We start from the raw sequence: 16,280 nt of genomic DNA, 5'->3' as shown, positions 1-16,280 counted from the left end.
CAATTGTTCAAAATTGCAATTTTTCCCTTATATGAGATATCAGATTTTGAAAGATAAATTCTTTAATATTGATTTGCTGAACTTGAAATTCAGTAACAATGTTCAGAACGGATTGGCAAAAGACACAGAATTTTACCCAGTAGTTTATTTCATTTAGTTCAACAATTTGAAAACTATGTCAAAATAGCAATTTTTCCTTATATGAGATGTCGGACATTGAAAGCTAAATTCTTTAATATTGATTTGCTGAACTTGAAATTCAGTAACAATGTTCAGAAGGGATTGGCAAAGGACACAACAGAATATTAGACCAGCAGTTCATTTTCTTAAGGTCAAAAAATTTGAAACCAGTTGTACAAAAAAGCAATTTTTCCCTTATATGAGATGTCAGACATTGAAAGCTAAATTCTTTAATATTGATTTGCTGAACTTGAAATTCAGTAAGAATGTGCAGCAGAGATTGGCAAAGGATACAACAGAATTTAGACCAGCAGTTCATTTTATTCAGTTCAAAAATTTGAAAACCATGGTCTAAAATAGCAATTTTTCCCTGGTATGAGATGTCAGATTTTGAAAGATAAATTCTTTAATATTGATTTGCTGAACTTGAGATTCAGTAAGAATGTTCAAAATTATTGGCAAAGGATACAACAGAATATTAGACCAGCAGTTCATTTTATTCAGTTCAAAAAATTTGAAAACCATGGTCTAAAATAGCAATTTTTCCCTTGTATGAGATGTCAGATTTTGAAAGATAAATTCTTTAATATTGATTTGCTGAACTTGAAATTCAGTATGAATGTTCAAAAGGGATTGGCAATGGACACAACAGAATATTAGACTAGCAGTTCATTTCATTCAGGTCAAAAAAAATTCAAAACAATTGTCCAGAATAGCATTTTTTCCCTTATATGAGATGTCAGTTTTTTGAAAAATAAATTCTTTAATATTGATTTGCTGAACCTGAAATTTAGTAAGAATGTTCAGAAGGTATTGGCAAAAAATATAACATATATTAGACCAGCAGTTCATTTCATTCAGGTCAAAAAATTGAAACCAGTTGTCCAAAAAAGCAATTTTTCCCTTATATGAGATGCCAGATTTTGAAAGATAAATTCTTTAATATTGATTTGCTGAACTTAAAATTCAGTAACATGGTTCAGAAGAATTGGCAAAGGATACAACAGAATATTAGACCAGCAGTTCATTTCAATCAGGTCAAAATGTTTGAAACCAATTGTCCAAAATAGCAATTTTTCTCTTATATGAGATGTCAGATTTTGAAAGATAAATTCTGTAATATTGATTTGCTGAACTTGAAACTCAGTAAGAATGTTCAGAAGGGATTGGCAAAGGACACAACAGAAGATTAGACCAGCAGTTCATTTTCTTAAGGTCAAAAAATTTGAAACCAGTTGTACAAAAAAGCAATTTTTCCCTTACATGAGATGTGAGATTTTGAAAGCTAAATTCTTTAATATTTATTTCCTGAACTTGAAATTCAGTAAGATTGTTCACAAGGGATTGGCAAAGGATACAACAGAGTATTAGACCAGCAGTTCATTTCATTCTGGTCAAAAAATTTGAAACCAGTTGTACAAAAAAGCAATTTTTCCCTTATATGAGATGTCAGATTTTGAAAGCTAAATTCTTTAATATTGTATTTCTGAACTTAAAATTCAAGTAAGAATGTTCATAAGGGATTGGGAAAGGATACAACAGAATATTAGACCAGCAGTTCATTTCAATCAGGTCAAAAAATTTCAAAACAATTGTTAAAAAATTGCAATTTTTCCCTTATATGAGATATCAGATTTTGAAAGCTAAATTCTTTAATATTGATTTGCTGAACTTTAAATTGAGTACGAATGTTTCGAAGAGATTGGCAAAGGATACAACAAAATATTAGACCAGCAGTTCATTTTATTCAGTTCAAAAAATTTGAAAACCATTGTCTAAAACAGCAATTTTTCCCTTATATGAGATGTCAGATTTTGAAAGATAAATTCTTTAATATTGATTTGTTGAACTTGAAATTCAGTAAGAATGTTCAAAAGGGATTGGCAAGGACACAACAGAATATTAGACCAGCAGTTCATTTCATTCAGTTCAAAAAATTTGACAACCATTGTCTAAAATAGCAATTTTTCCCTTATATGAGATGTCAGATTTTGAAAGATATATTCTTTAATATTGAATTGCTGAACTTGAAATTCAGTAAGAATCTTCAAAAAGGATTTGCAAAGGATACAACAGAATATTAGACCAGCACTTCATTTCATTCAAGTCAAAAAATTTGAAACCAGTTGTCCAAAAACCAATTTTTCCCTTATATGAGATGTCAGATTTTGAAAGCTTAATTCTTTATTATTGATTTGCTGAACTTGAAATTCAGTAAGAATGTTCAGAAGAGATTGGCAAAGGATACAACAGAATATTAGACCAGGAGTTCATTTTATTCAGGTCATACAAGTTGAAACCAATTGTCGAAAATAGCAATTTTTCCCTTATATGATATGTCAGATTTCGAAAGGTAAATTCTTTAATATTGATTTGCTGAACTTGAAATTCAGTAAGAATGTTCAGAAAGGATTGGCAAAGGATACAACAGAATATTAGACCAGCAGTTCATATCATTAAGGTCAAAAAATTTGAAACCAGTTGTACAAAAAAGCAATTTTTCCCTTATATGAGATGTCAGATTTTGAAAGCTAAATTCTTTAATATTTATTGGCTGAACTTGAAGTTCAGTAACAATGTTCAGGCGAGATTGGCAAAGAATACAACAGAATATTAGACCAGCAGTTCATTTTAATCAGGTCAAAACATTTGAAACCAATTGTCCAAAATAGCAATTTTTTCCTTATATCAGATTAAAAACCAATGCGGCTTGGTTTGTTGTAATGATTGTACTCATTCCAATTACAAGACTACAAAAAGCCCTGTATTAGTGCGGGTTGACTGGGCACTTTGTCGAACATGTTCGGGAGACATCGAGTTTTTCCCCTCTTAGTGCGGGTTGACTGGGCACTTTGTCGAACATGTTTGGGAGACCTCGAGTTGTCCCCCTCTTAGTGCGGGTTGACTGGGCACTTTGTCGAACATGTTCGGGAGACATCGAGTTGTTCCCCTCTTAGTGCGGGTTGACTGGGCACTTTGTCGAACATGTTCCGGAGACATCGAGTTCTTCCCCTCTTAGTGCGGGTTGACTTGGCACTTTGACTTGGCATGTTTGGAAGACCTCGATTCCTTCGCCTCTTGGTAGCGATCTAAATCGCCACTTTTTTTAACATGTTCAAGAGAACTCGTTTTCCTCTCATCTTAGTACGGTTCGAAAGTGCGACTTTTCCGAACATGTTCGAGAGACCTATAGTTGTTTGCCTCTTCTGCCGGTTATGTTCGAGAGACATCGATATGCTCCCCCTTCTCCTGAACATGTTCGGGAGACCTCGAGTTGTTGGCTTTTTTGCGGATATGTTCGACTGCTCCGAGGATGTGTGAGTGTCGGAAAAAAAAGAAACAAATCGTAGAACAAGGGCTTAATCTCAGCAGATCGTAGCAACAAGGCTACTCTACTGCTTACAATACCCCGTTCTTATATTTAAGTCATCTGCAAATGATTTAGCTCTGGAAAATTTAGATTTTGATCGTTGCAGTGCTTTGGAGCATTGTCCGCTCCGTGGGCACGTTGTGACGCAGGAGGCGCGAATGATCGCGTCTCTATTCGTGTTCGCTTAAGTTGTCCAGAGAAAAGGAATCGTCGCGTTCTAGCACGGATTCTCATTTAGAGGCGTTCAATCATAATCCAACAGATGGTAGCTTCGCACCATTGTCTTTTCAGGCAAGTGCATGAGCTATTTGTCTGAATCTGCGGTTCCTCTCGTACTGAGCAGAATTACTATTGCAACAACCATTCAACAGTAGGGTAAAACTAACCTGTCTCACGACGGTCTAAACCCAGCTCACGTTCCCTATTGGCGGTGAACAATCCGACGCTTGGTGAATTCTGCTTCGCAATGATAGGAAGAGCCGACATCGAAGAATCAAAAAGCAACGTCGCTATGAACGCTTGGCTGCCACAAGCCAGTTATCCCTGTGGTAACTTTTCTGACACCCCTAGCTTAAAACTCGTGAAGACTAAGGGATCGACAGGCCATGCTTTCACAGTTTGTATTCATACTGAAAATCAAAATCAAGTGAGCTTTTGCCCTTTTGCTCTACATGAGATTTCCGTTCTCATTGAGCTCACCTTAGGACACCTGCGTTATCATTTGACAGTCGTGCCGCCCCAGCCAAACTCCCAACCTGACAGTGTCTTCGGCTCGGATCGACCGGCAGAAGAGCGATCTTAATGCTAAAAAGTGGACGTTGAGGTCCAGCTCCGCTTCACCGAATAAGTAAAAAAATGATAAGAGTAGTGGTATTTCACCGGCTGATTGCTCCTTCCACTTATTCTACACCTCTCATGTTTTTTCACAGAGTCAGATTAGAGTCAAGCTCAACAGGGTCTTTTTTCCCCGCTGTTGCTGCCAAGCCCGTTCCCTTAACTGTGGTTTCGCTAGATAATAAATAGTGACAGTGGGAATCTCATTAATGCGCGTCACTAATTAGATGACGAGGCATTTGGCTATTAAATACATTTAATAAATTCTTCAATAGATAAATGTACATTTGGGCATGAGATTGCAGCCCTCACAATTAAATAATTATACACAATATAAAAAAATATATATATATGCAGCTGTAGAATTGTTTATATGATTTCTATTCACAAATATTATAAGTAGAGTTTAGCGTTAAATAAGTGTCTCAATATATGTATTCTTTCAGTCCGATTTGTCTCCAGTTCATTCCTCCAAACTCAAAGCCTCATCCCAATTTGTTGTCTCCGATCTGTAAGTTCCTTTCTTGAAGTCCAGCCAAATTTTATAGCCCTTCTCCATCACTATAACACTAAGTATCTCTATTTCAAACATATTAAACCCAAACTTATCAGATAAAAGGTTGTAAGACGGTTTAGCGATGGCACCCCTCCAATTAAAACTAATCGAGGAGAAGTTTACCTCCGCTGCTCCGCTCACTCCCTGCACCCAGTTGCGGACATGCTCATTATTATAGTAGCTAACTTTCCTCGAGTGCACATCCTCCAGGTCCGCGTTATCGGCTGACACAGTGACATCGACCACAAAGCAAGTGCCATTGCAATTCCAGACCAGCAGGTCAGGACGTCTTATGCCAGCAGGTGTTGGAATAGGAAAGTCATAGTTACTCCCGCCGTTTACCCGCGCTTGGATGAATTACTTCACTTTGACATTCAGAGCACAGGGCAGAAATCACATTGCGTCAACACCAGTCACCAGCCATCGCAATGCTTTGTTTTAATTAAACAGTCGGATTCCCCTTGTCCGTTCCAGTTCTCAGTTGTTTGTTAATCGCCTGCTGAATCGACCTGACGGTCACAGCTGAGTCAATCCACCCGAAGTCCCTTCGCAGTCCGACTTCGACGCCCAGCAAGCCACGCATCTCCGTCAGCCCACGCCGAGTCCTCGCGCTTCAAGTCCTAGCCAGACAGACCCAACCCTTAGAGCCAATCCTTTTCCCGAAGTTAAGAAACTATTTTGCCGACTTCACTTACCTACATTGTTCTATCAACTAGAGGCTGCTCACCTTGGAGACCTGCTGCGGTTGTGAGTACGACCAGACAAGAAAATAAACGACTGCTCGGATTTTCAAGGTGGTCGACTTATGCGAAATGGCGACGTTTCTGAAGTTAGCTTGCACAGATTATGATCAAAGAGAATGTTTAGAGAAGTAGTCAAATTTTGGCGGCTTGGTGCAAGGTGGTCAAAATCGGTCTTCAAGGAGGATGTTGCAGCGACTGGTGCTCCGGTTATAATTTTTACTATATATGAGGGGCAGGTGCTCCGCGAATGAGTGCGAGTGTGAAGCAAAACTCGCTCGTCGTGGTGGGATAGGCGGCTGCTCTCGATCGGTTGCTGCCTTTCCTCCGGCCTTCGGGCGAATAGGTGCTGCGTTCTCTGAAGTTTTGCTTCGAAGAGGCGCGAATGTTGTGCACAATGTCCTTTGGACAAGGTGAACACACAAAGTGAAAGCGCGAGTTCTGCCGTTCCATTTCAAGTTCAGCAAATCAATGTTAAAGAATTTAGCTTTCAAAATCTGACATCTCATATAAGGGAAAAATTGCTATTTTAGACAATGGTTTTCAAATTTTTTGAACTGAATGAAATGAACTGCTGGTCTAATATTCTTTTGTATCCTTTGCCAATCTCTTCTGCACATTCTTACTGAATTTCAAGTTCAGCAAATAAATATTAAAGAATTTAGCTTTCAAAATCTGAAATCTCATATAAAAGAAAAATTGCTTATTTGGACAACTGGTTTCAAATTTTTTGACCTGAATGAAATGAACTCCTGGTCTAATTTTCTGACGGTCTAAAGTACCAAGAGATTTAGTGTTCTCATTAAAGAAAGCATGAAAGACAAGACAAGATAGCATGATGGGCTACGTGCGTGAAAGCGCAAGACTTTTTCGAACATTTATATCTTTGGAGTCGTCCAAAGTGCTGAAATATGTGATGATAGCATGCCTTAACGCATTCGTGCTTGCTCGAATGGAAACCTCGCGCATGAAAATATCGCCAATGTACCTTGCAATTGAACTGCTGCTATCAAAAGGCGCTCCTTGCTTGTTGAGAAAGAAGAAATCTTGCGACTTGCCGAGCAGTAAAGATGGCCTTGCCTTAGTATATAATTGCAAATTCTACCTCCTTGTCATAACCTGTCACAAGGGGTCACATGGAGATCACGTGAGATAGCCAACCTTCAGTTCGTGAGACCTTCCGCAGTCGAACGGTGCAAACAATTTTGCCTTACCTACAAATAATTTTTTGGGGAAAACGACGTTTTTTCCGTATTTAGATTGTTACGAAATACATTATCTGCCGAAATACCTTATCTAAGGGCGCAGATATAACGAAATATCCAGGAAAGGGGAGAAATCTCTTAAGGATATCAGTAGTGGTCCCATGAATATGGATGAACCACAACAAGAAGTCCAAGACATATTAAGCGAAAACGAGGAGTCTAGGCTACTAGACGATGAAGACTCGAGAGAGATTTCTAATGCCACTTTAAAGGGTATACGAGGCATGGAAAATTCCATGACGAACTCGTTACAAAGCCTTGCAAAAACGTTACAATACAGCCTTGCTTCGTTACAAAGCAATTTGGCGCCAACGCGGCCTCGAAAACGACAAGCAAGTCCTTCGTCCTCAGACGACGATAGCTCGTCTGAAAGCTCCGAAAAACAGGCCCTAGAGCCAAAGAAGAGTCGTGAAAATCCGGCTGATGAACTTGATAACGCGGTCAATGCGCTTTTGAATAAGTCAACCGATTAATCGGTAGTCGCCGAAAAGACGGCGGCTGGTGGCGACGCCATTTTGACAGGCATTGCCAACGATTTTGACCTGGTCGATCAGTGTGGTGAAGACATCCCCACACAGCTTGCTGAACTTGTAGAAAAAAGAAATAGAAGTAGAAATATCTTCGGCCAAAAAATTGTGGCAAAATTATCCCTACAAGAGTAAACGCAGCAATCTGGTCACGGTTGCAAAGCAAGACACGATCTCGCGATATAAAGATGCAGAAAGCTCAAATGCTATTGCTTAAAGCTCTAATTGCTCAAACTCGAGTGACTGAGAGTCTTCTTAATCTAAAGGATTCGACTCCCCTAGCATCTAAAGCGCGCAGCGACACAGCTGATGCAGCTGTTATTCAGTCCATGGATGCCATTGCATTCGTAGTCCGAGCCAATCATGAGCTAAATCAACGGCGCCGGGAATTAATCAGGCCTGACCTAAATGAACAGTACCGGAAATTGTGTGCAGAACATGTCCCATGCACCACAGAATTATTTGGTGATGACTTACCTAAAACAGTACAAGATATATCAACTACAAACAGGGTTGGTGCGAAATTATGGTCCTAAATCATATAAAGGATCATCACATTCTCGGGACTATTCATACCAACACTCAAAAAACGAGCGTGGGAAGTATCGCCCCCAGAGCTTCCAGAGGAAAAGAAGAGGGGCGAAGAACCAATCACGGGCGCACTGAAAGAGACATGGCATTGTACAAATCAGGTGAGTACATGTCCTAACACTGTAGTAGTGTGTGACAATATTGCAGGTCGCCTGGCAAAGTATATTAATGCCTGGTGTAAAATCACCAGTGATAGATGGCTACTTAATGCCATACAAGGGGTAAACATTGAGTTTTCCGCTAATCCAGAAAAACTTTTTGCCCCAAGACAGTTTGCATGAGATATAGCTATTCTCGCATATAGAGTCGATTTCCGAATATTGCGGCATTATTGTTTTATACATCATGCTGTTTGTTGCATACTAGAGTTGCAAAGCAACGAGGGCAAGGTTTGATCCTCTCCCTCTGATGATGAAGCTATTGACTTTGAAATCCAACGCTTATGAAGAAAGGGCGTCATTGTCCTTTCGCTTCATGAACCAGAAGAGTTCCTTTCAACTATTTTTGTTAGGCCCAAAAAGGATAGCACTTTCAGGTTAATTTTAAACCTCAAAAAACTAAATGAGTTTGTAACTTACCACCATTTCAAAATGGAATCAGTGCATACAGCACTACAGCTAATGAAGAAAAATTGCTTTATGGCATCTATCGATCTTCGGGATTCTTACTATTCAGTTCCTATTTCTGCTCAGCATCAGAAATATCTTAAAGTTTAACTGGAAAGGTTATATTTACCAATTTACTTGCTTGCCAAATGGGCTGGCGTGTGCCACCCGCATTTTTTCGAATCTCAGGCTGGCAGACGTCTGCGTTTCAGGAGCTGTAAGATTCGACAACGAATTTGGGCCAGGATAAAAATTACATATTCGGAATCTGTGTTATGTAAGCTTTCTATGGATAGCTGTTTTATAAATTTTGAAGCCGTTTTTTGGTGTTTACTTCGCTCGTACTTCAACGCGCATTTAACGTACATCATTATATGCGATTTCGAATCTCAGGCTGGCAGACGTCTGTGTTTCAGGAGCTGTAAGATTCGACAACGAATTTGGGCCAGGATAAAAATTACATATTCGGAATCTGTGTTATGTAAGCTTTCTATGGATAGCTGTTTCATAAATTTTGAAGCCGTTTTTTGGTGTTTACTTCGCTCGTACTTCAATGCGCATTTAACGTACATCATTATATGCGATTTCGAATCTCAGGCTGGCAGACGTCTGCGTTTCAGGAGCTGTAAGATTCGACAACGAATTTGGGCCAGGATAAAAATTACATATTCGGAAGCTGTGTTATGTAAGCTTTCTATCGATAGCAGTTTCATAAATTTTGAAGCCGTTTTTTGGTGAAAAAACCCCCAGCTTTTTTTAAAATTTCTTTGAAGAAGGGGGGGGCTGTATTTGGTACACCACTTGTCTAAGGGGCTGTTTACATGAATCCGGATTGAGTTTCACCCCAGTTCTTAAGAAATGAATGATTGCAGATTCATGTAAACAGTTATTATGATTTCTTGAGAACCAGGGTGGGTTCAATCTGGAATACTGCTCAATCCGGATTCATGTAAACCGCCCAGTGGAATATTGCATTGTGGCTTAATGGTAACTTTCACTAGCCTGAAAAGTAACATTTTCAGGGTAGTGAAAATTTTAACTTTGCTTATAGCTGTGGGGGTAAAATTTAGATAAAGTATACATTCTCCTTTATACCCTTAAAAAATTTGTCATTTTTTGAGTGACAGTTAGGAGTAAAGTTACAGTAATTACTTGATATCCATTTTCTAAGTATATCTAATTTTATCATTTATTAGAGTTTTTTTGACTCCCAAAAATGAATTATTTACTCTCGTAGATTTACTCCTTTTTTGGAGTGAAAATATAGGAGTAAATTATACAATAATTACTCTAATATGTGTATCCCTTTTCAAGAGTACATTTTACTCCTTTATGAGAGTTGAATAAACTCCCATAGTAGCAAAACTGGAGTTAAATTTACTCCCGGAGTAAAAATAAAGGAGTAAAAAGTATTCCAATATTTGTACTCCTTTACCTGGAGTATATTTTATTCCTGCAGTGGAGTAATGTTTACTCCTAGTGGTGTTAATGTTTAAATATGAACTGAAGTGGAGTAGATTTAACTCTGGTTTTCGAGTGAAATACACTCCATTATTTCTACTCCTCAAACGGGAGTTATTTCAACTCCTACGGTGGAGTTAAAATTACTCCCCGAAATTAACAGTGCATGGCATTTAAAAATCCCGCGTTACTCTCGCAAAACGCTAAATTTTACCGCATCCCGCGATTTACTCTTGCTTGCGTGAGCATTATTTAGTTACTGGTCCTAATTCTAAATTACTGTAGGGAGCCACCTTTTAAAAATGTCAAGGACCGTATAGTATATAAATGAACATTAGAACAACTTATGTCTGAGTAATATTATTAAACTTATGTCTTTTAAACAATATCATGATTATCATCCCTTACTATTGAATGATGGTAAATATTGAATGATGATGGTGTATAATATATATGTATTTATCCATTTATGACTAAAGGGGGTGGAATTGTCTATATAATTGTTCCAAATGACTTTGTGACAAAGAGGATGTTTGTTATTGAACTAGTATTGAACTCTTAATGCAAGAGTTTAATGTTGTTGCAAGTATTCGGATCCTGTGGAGACAGCCATGCCCTTATTGTAGGTGTGTTAGAGGTTGCCTTTTGAAAGTGAGATGATAGCAATGTTGCAAGATTTATTATTTATAACAGTTGATGCGATTCTGTGCTAGGAATTGTTATATTACTTGTGGTGAGTGTATAGTTCGTGTGAAGTGAACTCGTGATTATCGGTGAAATCGGTGATGATGAAGTTCACATGTGAGCATGCTGTTTTTTCGTGTGTAGTTGACTGTCTGTGCGAAATAACAAGAGTTTTTTTCCTCGTTTTAATTCGTGTATTTTTTTGCAAACTATTCGCTAAAAATGCGAGGAGGACTACATTTGAATCACGAAGGTAATGCAAAACTTTTTAAAAATTTTGTAGATATTATAGCAACTAGTCAGCATGCTTGAAACAAAATTTCAATGAATGTCGAGCCTAATGAAAATTTCCTAAATGATTCCCTTTTTCTGAATTCGCAACAATCCGAAAACCGTAACGCGGTACTTCGCTCGTATGTCACACGCATTTAAGACCGCAAAATTGCTGCACACAATTCTATTTTAGGGCTAAAAAAGAAAGGTAGGTAGTTGTGGGGAATTTTTTTCTACGTTCTACCGGCTTAAATTCAGTAAAGGTTTGATCATTTGTCTTCGAACTTAATCTCTTATCAATAAAGTCGAGAGGAAATTTCATCCTTACAGATTAAACTCAAACCACGTGCAATAAGGATGCACGCATTGATTTGTCGTGAATAATGAAATTTAATGCTATAGCTTAGTGGGCCCTTAGTTATATATAGCACTGTATATATGCATGTTTTCTTAAACTTATCAGCATGCCTTTAATGACCATGTTGTTAGGAGCCATTAAAAATGAAGTTCAAGATTTCGAGAAACCATATATACTTACTTTTAGTTCAGAGGGCAAATTTCTCTCTTTCTAGACTCTTTCAGGGGGGGGGGTTATTTAAAAGGAGAAGTTCGTGACTTCGTGTAGTTATTGCTGACGCAGCGAGCGAGCCTGAAGCGAGCGAGCAAGTCAGCAATTCTCATTCGTACAGGGCTCTGAAAGTAAGATTTTACTTCCGTTTTTAGAACCAGCATGCATTGCTGTTAACCGACCAGAATGCATCACTGTGCACTGCTGTTAACTGACCAGAATGCTTTGCGTACATGATGCTATAAATACAGGGAATCTGAGTAGTTTAATTAGTTGATTTACTTAGGTTTAAGTAAATCGAAGTAAATTCTACACTTAATATATCCAATTCGACTGATTATTATAGTCGTTCGCTGGCTTTTATAGCACTATATTATAAAGTCAGTTATAACGACTTGTACAACTTTTAATCGTGGCTGTTTGTGCTATACATTTGACATTTCCTACGCATGCGAAATGTTCTTATTTAATTCATGCTGTTAATAAATAAAACTGATAAAATAAGCGGATAACGATGCAATTGCTTTGCCTTTGGTGTATGTTGTATTCATTATATGGCCTACTGATTCCTGCCTGGTCTTACACTATACTGAATTTGCTTAGTACAAACAATTTATAACGCTGACTGAAAAGAGACATTTTTGGGTTGTGTTCCTCACTTTAGGAATTTATTTAGTATTTATCAGTGAAGACTTTTATGGTAATTTGAAGCCTGTATAAATGCGTTTATTTTATACTTAAAAAGCGTTTCAGTTAAATGTCGTTACCAAACCGTTTGGTCGGTCGACTTTTTGTTTGAGTCTGATTTGATGTAAGGCATAGAATAGGCAGTCAAAAGACATGGCATCAAGAGTTCAGGCAATATGTGTACAGTGGACAGAAAAGTATAGCCTTTTAGATTCAAATTAGCGAACAGTGGACAGAAAAGTATAGCCTTTTAAATTCAAATTAGCGAACAGTGGACAGTAAATCATAGCCTTTTAAATTCAAATTAGCGAACAGTGGACAGAAAAGTATAGCCTTTTAAATTCAAATTAGCAATAATTGTAAGTGTTTATTGTTCTCATATGTTTTGAGTTAATGATACGCGACGAAAACTTTTTTTTACAAAAGAGATCAATTATAATTTGTGCTTGTGCTGCTGTACGCATAACTAGAAAGTCTTTTGTTTATGGCTTACTAACTTGTTTGAAGCGATTATAGCTTCTCTGACAAATGAATTCAATCGTATACGGCATTATGCTTGATTTAAATCTAAAAGGTTATATACCTTTTTTATACACACTGTATAATAGAAAGCGTTTCAGAAGGATGCTTCGCATTAAAATATTGACAGCATATATTAAATATTAAAGCATCATCTAAAATTGTAAAGTCCCGTTCATGCTAGTGGAATAAGCACAAGCAGAAATGCAAAAGAAAACTTTGAATTGAATATTTTTTTCAATTCACTGCGTTGTCTGCTCCCATGTCGTAATGAATCTAAAAGTCTCTATTATGAGCAGGTTCCTTGCATTTTTCTTCTTATCGTGAAGTACCGTAAGTGCAATGGGAGCGATTCATGCACCGCATGAATAATTTTGTTTTGACGTCAAACTGTTGTTGTAATAAAAAGTCAAACAGACAACTTGTGGCTTACTTGTATGATTATCTATTGTTTGACTTAAATTAAACTTGACAAAACTTTGAAGTGTTAACTTCAGGCCGCTTTTGCAATCAGGATTTCCGATCCATGTGGCCTTCCGCTGTGTATAAAGCTTGACACTAATATCATTGTAAACTCATTTCAACCAACTATTCATTCGGTTTGAAGCAAGTTCTGAAAGGTAAGGATTACATGTTCTTGCTCAATTTCTGGTATAGACTGTGTTATAAACAAATTATTTGAACTTTTAAACGGTTGTTGTTTATAGAATTAATATGGTCATGGTGTGTCAGTTGAATACGCCTTGAAGTTTGGTGTGTTTCACGCCTCTTTAGTCCTTCAGTTTTTGTGAGATGTTATTTGTTAGGTGATTTGGCTTTTTTTCTGCTTTTTGTATCAATAGGAAGCAGCAATTACCTGGGTTGATAAAAGAAGCAAACCAGTACATGTAAGTACTAAAACTGATAGATGTGAACGTGACACGTAGTTTGATAGTTATATAATTATGTTATCTTCATGCAACCATTCACCTGATCTTTCGTCCTATAAACAGTCTCATTCAAAGGCACTTATGTTCTTTTCTAAATATTCCTCTTATTTTTGAACACAAATCCAAACAGTCAAAGCAATTGGGAGCGCCTGTAAAACGTCATCCAATTAATGCTGATGGTAATTGTTTATTTCGATCTTTATCTTTATCGATCTTTATATTTAATGTTTTAGTTATGCCTACACGCCTACGCATTGATAAGGGTACTGAAACGGCGGATATGGCCACCATGCACTCCTACCTTCTATCAAAGCATGAAAGTGATGAAGATTCAGCAGATTGTGTCATTTATGGCCCATCTACCGAAAACAAGATAGAACGATGGTGGAAAGAGTTACTAGAAAGACTGGAAACATTTTTTAAAGACCAGTTAAGGAAGTTATTAGAAGATGGTGATTATGAACGAGATATTCCAATACATAGGTACAGTAGACTGTACTACTGGGTAAGCATTTAGTTATATTTATCTGCAAAGGACTAATAAGTTATCTTTTCTTTCTTACTAGAAATATGCTGGCATATGTGTATGTTCCAGTAGTTCAAAAAGAGTTAGACATCTTTAGAAAAACAGTGTGGAATTCTCACCGTGGAAGAAAGCAGCAAAAAAAACAACTTCCTTGTGGGGTTCCTGACCATATATACTATCACCCTGAGCAGTATGGAGGTGAGCGATGTGGCTACATTGTCAGTGAAGAGCATTTGGAAGAAGTTGCGAAGTTATCTGGTGTTTTGGAAGACACAGATGATTTTCTGAATGTACAATTCCGAGCAAGTTGTGAAGAGCACATCCCAAATACTGATGAAATAAAGCCTGACCAAGCTGCAAATGCATACTTGTTCCTGAAGTCACCTTTACATAAACATACAACTGAAAAGGATGTGACAAATAGTGCGGTTCCAGAAAATATCCATATACTCTTCTCCCAATCATGTAATGTATAATAATTAGTAGAGACTGATGGATGGGTGGATCATTTTGGAGATCTAGGAGGGTGTTATGGATATTTTCTGGAACTACACATTGGGGGGGAGGGTGTAGTCCAGGTGTGAACATGAGAAAATTTAAATGTTACAAAGCCCATTATAGAGGCCATTAGAACCAATGGTTGAGGCCAATCTAGCAAATAAATTGAACTCTGTTCATCAGATCAAAACTACATTTTGGAGTTTCTTCAACTGTCTAAAATACTTATAAAATACTTTAAAAATCACAAATCCCCAAACCTGATCAAATTACTGACCTAGACCTGGCTTCTACATTTCAAAACTACCTTTTCCATGTTGCATAATGTATGTATGGAAAAAATATGGCAATAATGTCGCATAAAGTTTGTACATAGGTTCATACTTAACAAATGTAATCATGTATCATAATTAACAAGTGTAAATTACTAAACTTGAATGATTAAACATTATGATCTACAACAGTAAATATATTATATTTCTCAAAACTAGTGTCAATGTAAAAGTTATCTTTTAACAAGGTTCAAAAACAACAATTTGAAAAAGAACTTAACAACTAACAATACAGTTGGTCTCTAAATCCATTCATCCTGGAATGTTTAGTTGCTACAGTACACATATGCCCAGAAGTGTACAATACTTGTTGCACTTGTGGTCTAATAAAAACCTCTCTATTGCTATGGTAGATAGGTTACCATAGCAAAACAAAACTGCTTTGGTAGTATCATCAAGAAGTTTAGCACTAGCTATTTCAGGGTCATATAAGAAGTATTTAGTTCCCTGGATATCTAAAACCATGATTGTGTTTTTGACTTTGCATATGTAAAATGTGCAAATGCTTCAGCCTTTGCAGAAATTTCACTGCCTTTTACAATAATTTCACCATCATTTTTATATACTTAACAAACTCTCCTTCCATATAAGGCTCAACAGTAACAAGTTGACCATCACAACTTCTTCCCAAATACACTTTGGTATACTTGAAAGTCTCTCCAAATTCTTTGCAAGTGGAAACCTCCTTCTCCATTGCTGATGCATAATACTTTGCTAAAGTGTGCATTTGTACAGACTTCCTTGTGTGATTATCAACTGATCCAAATACTTCTTCTATAGCCTTCACCTCGTCAGGTTTATAACGATTAACCACGTACTTCCCTTTAAGACCAGAAATTCCTTGGGCTTCAAAAGCATTTCTGAATGCTCCACTAGCAAAAGATGTTTTGCTTACTGATAACTTGACAGGAAATGGAAGAAGCCACTCCTTTTTATCAATGGAAAATTCCTCGAGGTATAACTCAACAATTTATTCATCACATTTTGGAGGGATCATTTTGTCAAGTTGGAGAATTTTACTCAGTGGAACTGACTTTGGAAATGATGAAGGCGTCGCTTTCTTTTTCGGAGAATCTATGTTTAGAGATCTTCGCGTTTCTGTAAAATTCCTTACGCGGGGTTTGTCAGCCTTTTA

The 16,280-nt window shown here is 37.3% G+C and overlaps 1 protein-coding gene across 1 annotated transcript; it reads left to right on the top strand.

Moving 5' to 3' along the window:
- The first annotated feature begins 7,660 nt into the window (after positions 1-7,660).
- Positions 7,661-14,791, top strand: LOC114544557. Its single transcript, XM_028563157.1, has 5 exons — positions 7,661-7,887; positions 8,020-8,164; positions 13,703-13,747; positions 13,920-14,272; positions 14,356-14,791. Exons 1-5 carry the CDS (start codon positions 7,661-7,663, stop codon positions 14,789-14,791), a joined length of 1,206 nt encoding a protein of 401 aa, XP_028418958.1.
- The last annotated feature ends 1,489 nt before the right edge of the window (positions 14,792-16,280 follow it).

The sequence above is a fragment of the Dendronephthya gigantea genome, unplaced genomic scaffold, assembly GCF_004324835.1.
Source record: "Dendronephthya gigantea isolate DGI-Jeju-01 unplaced genomic scaffold, DenGig_1.0 000842F, whole genome shotgun sequence".
In the NCBI taxonomy this organism is placed as follows: Eukaryota; Metazoa; Cnidaria; class Anthozoa; order Malacalcyonacea; family Nephtheidae; genus Dendronephthya; species Dendronephthya gigantea.
Note: the sequence above shows the minus strand (reverse complement) of the source record. Positions and strands in the feature narration are given on the sequence as shown.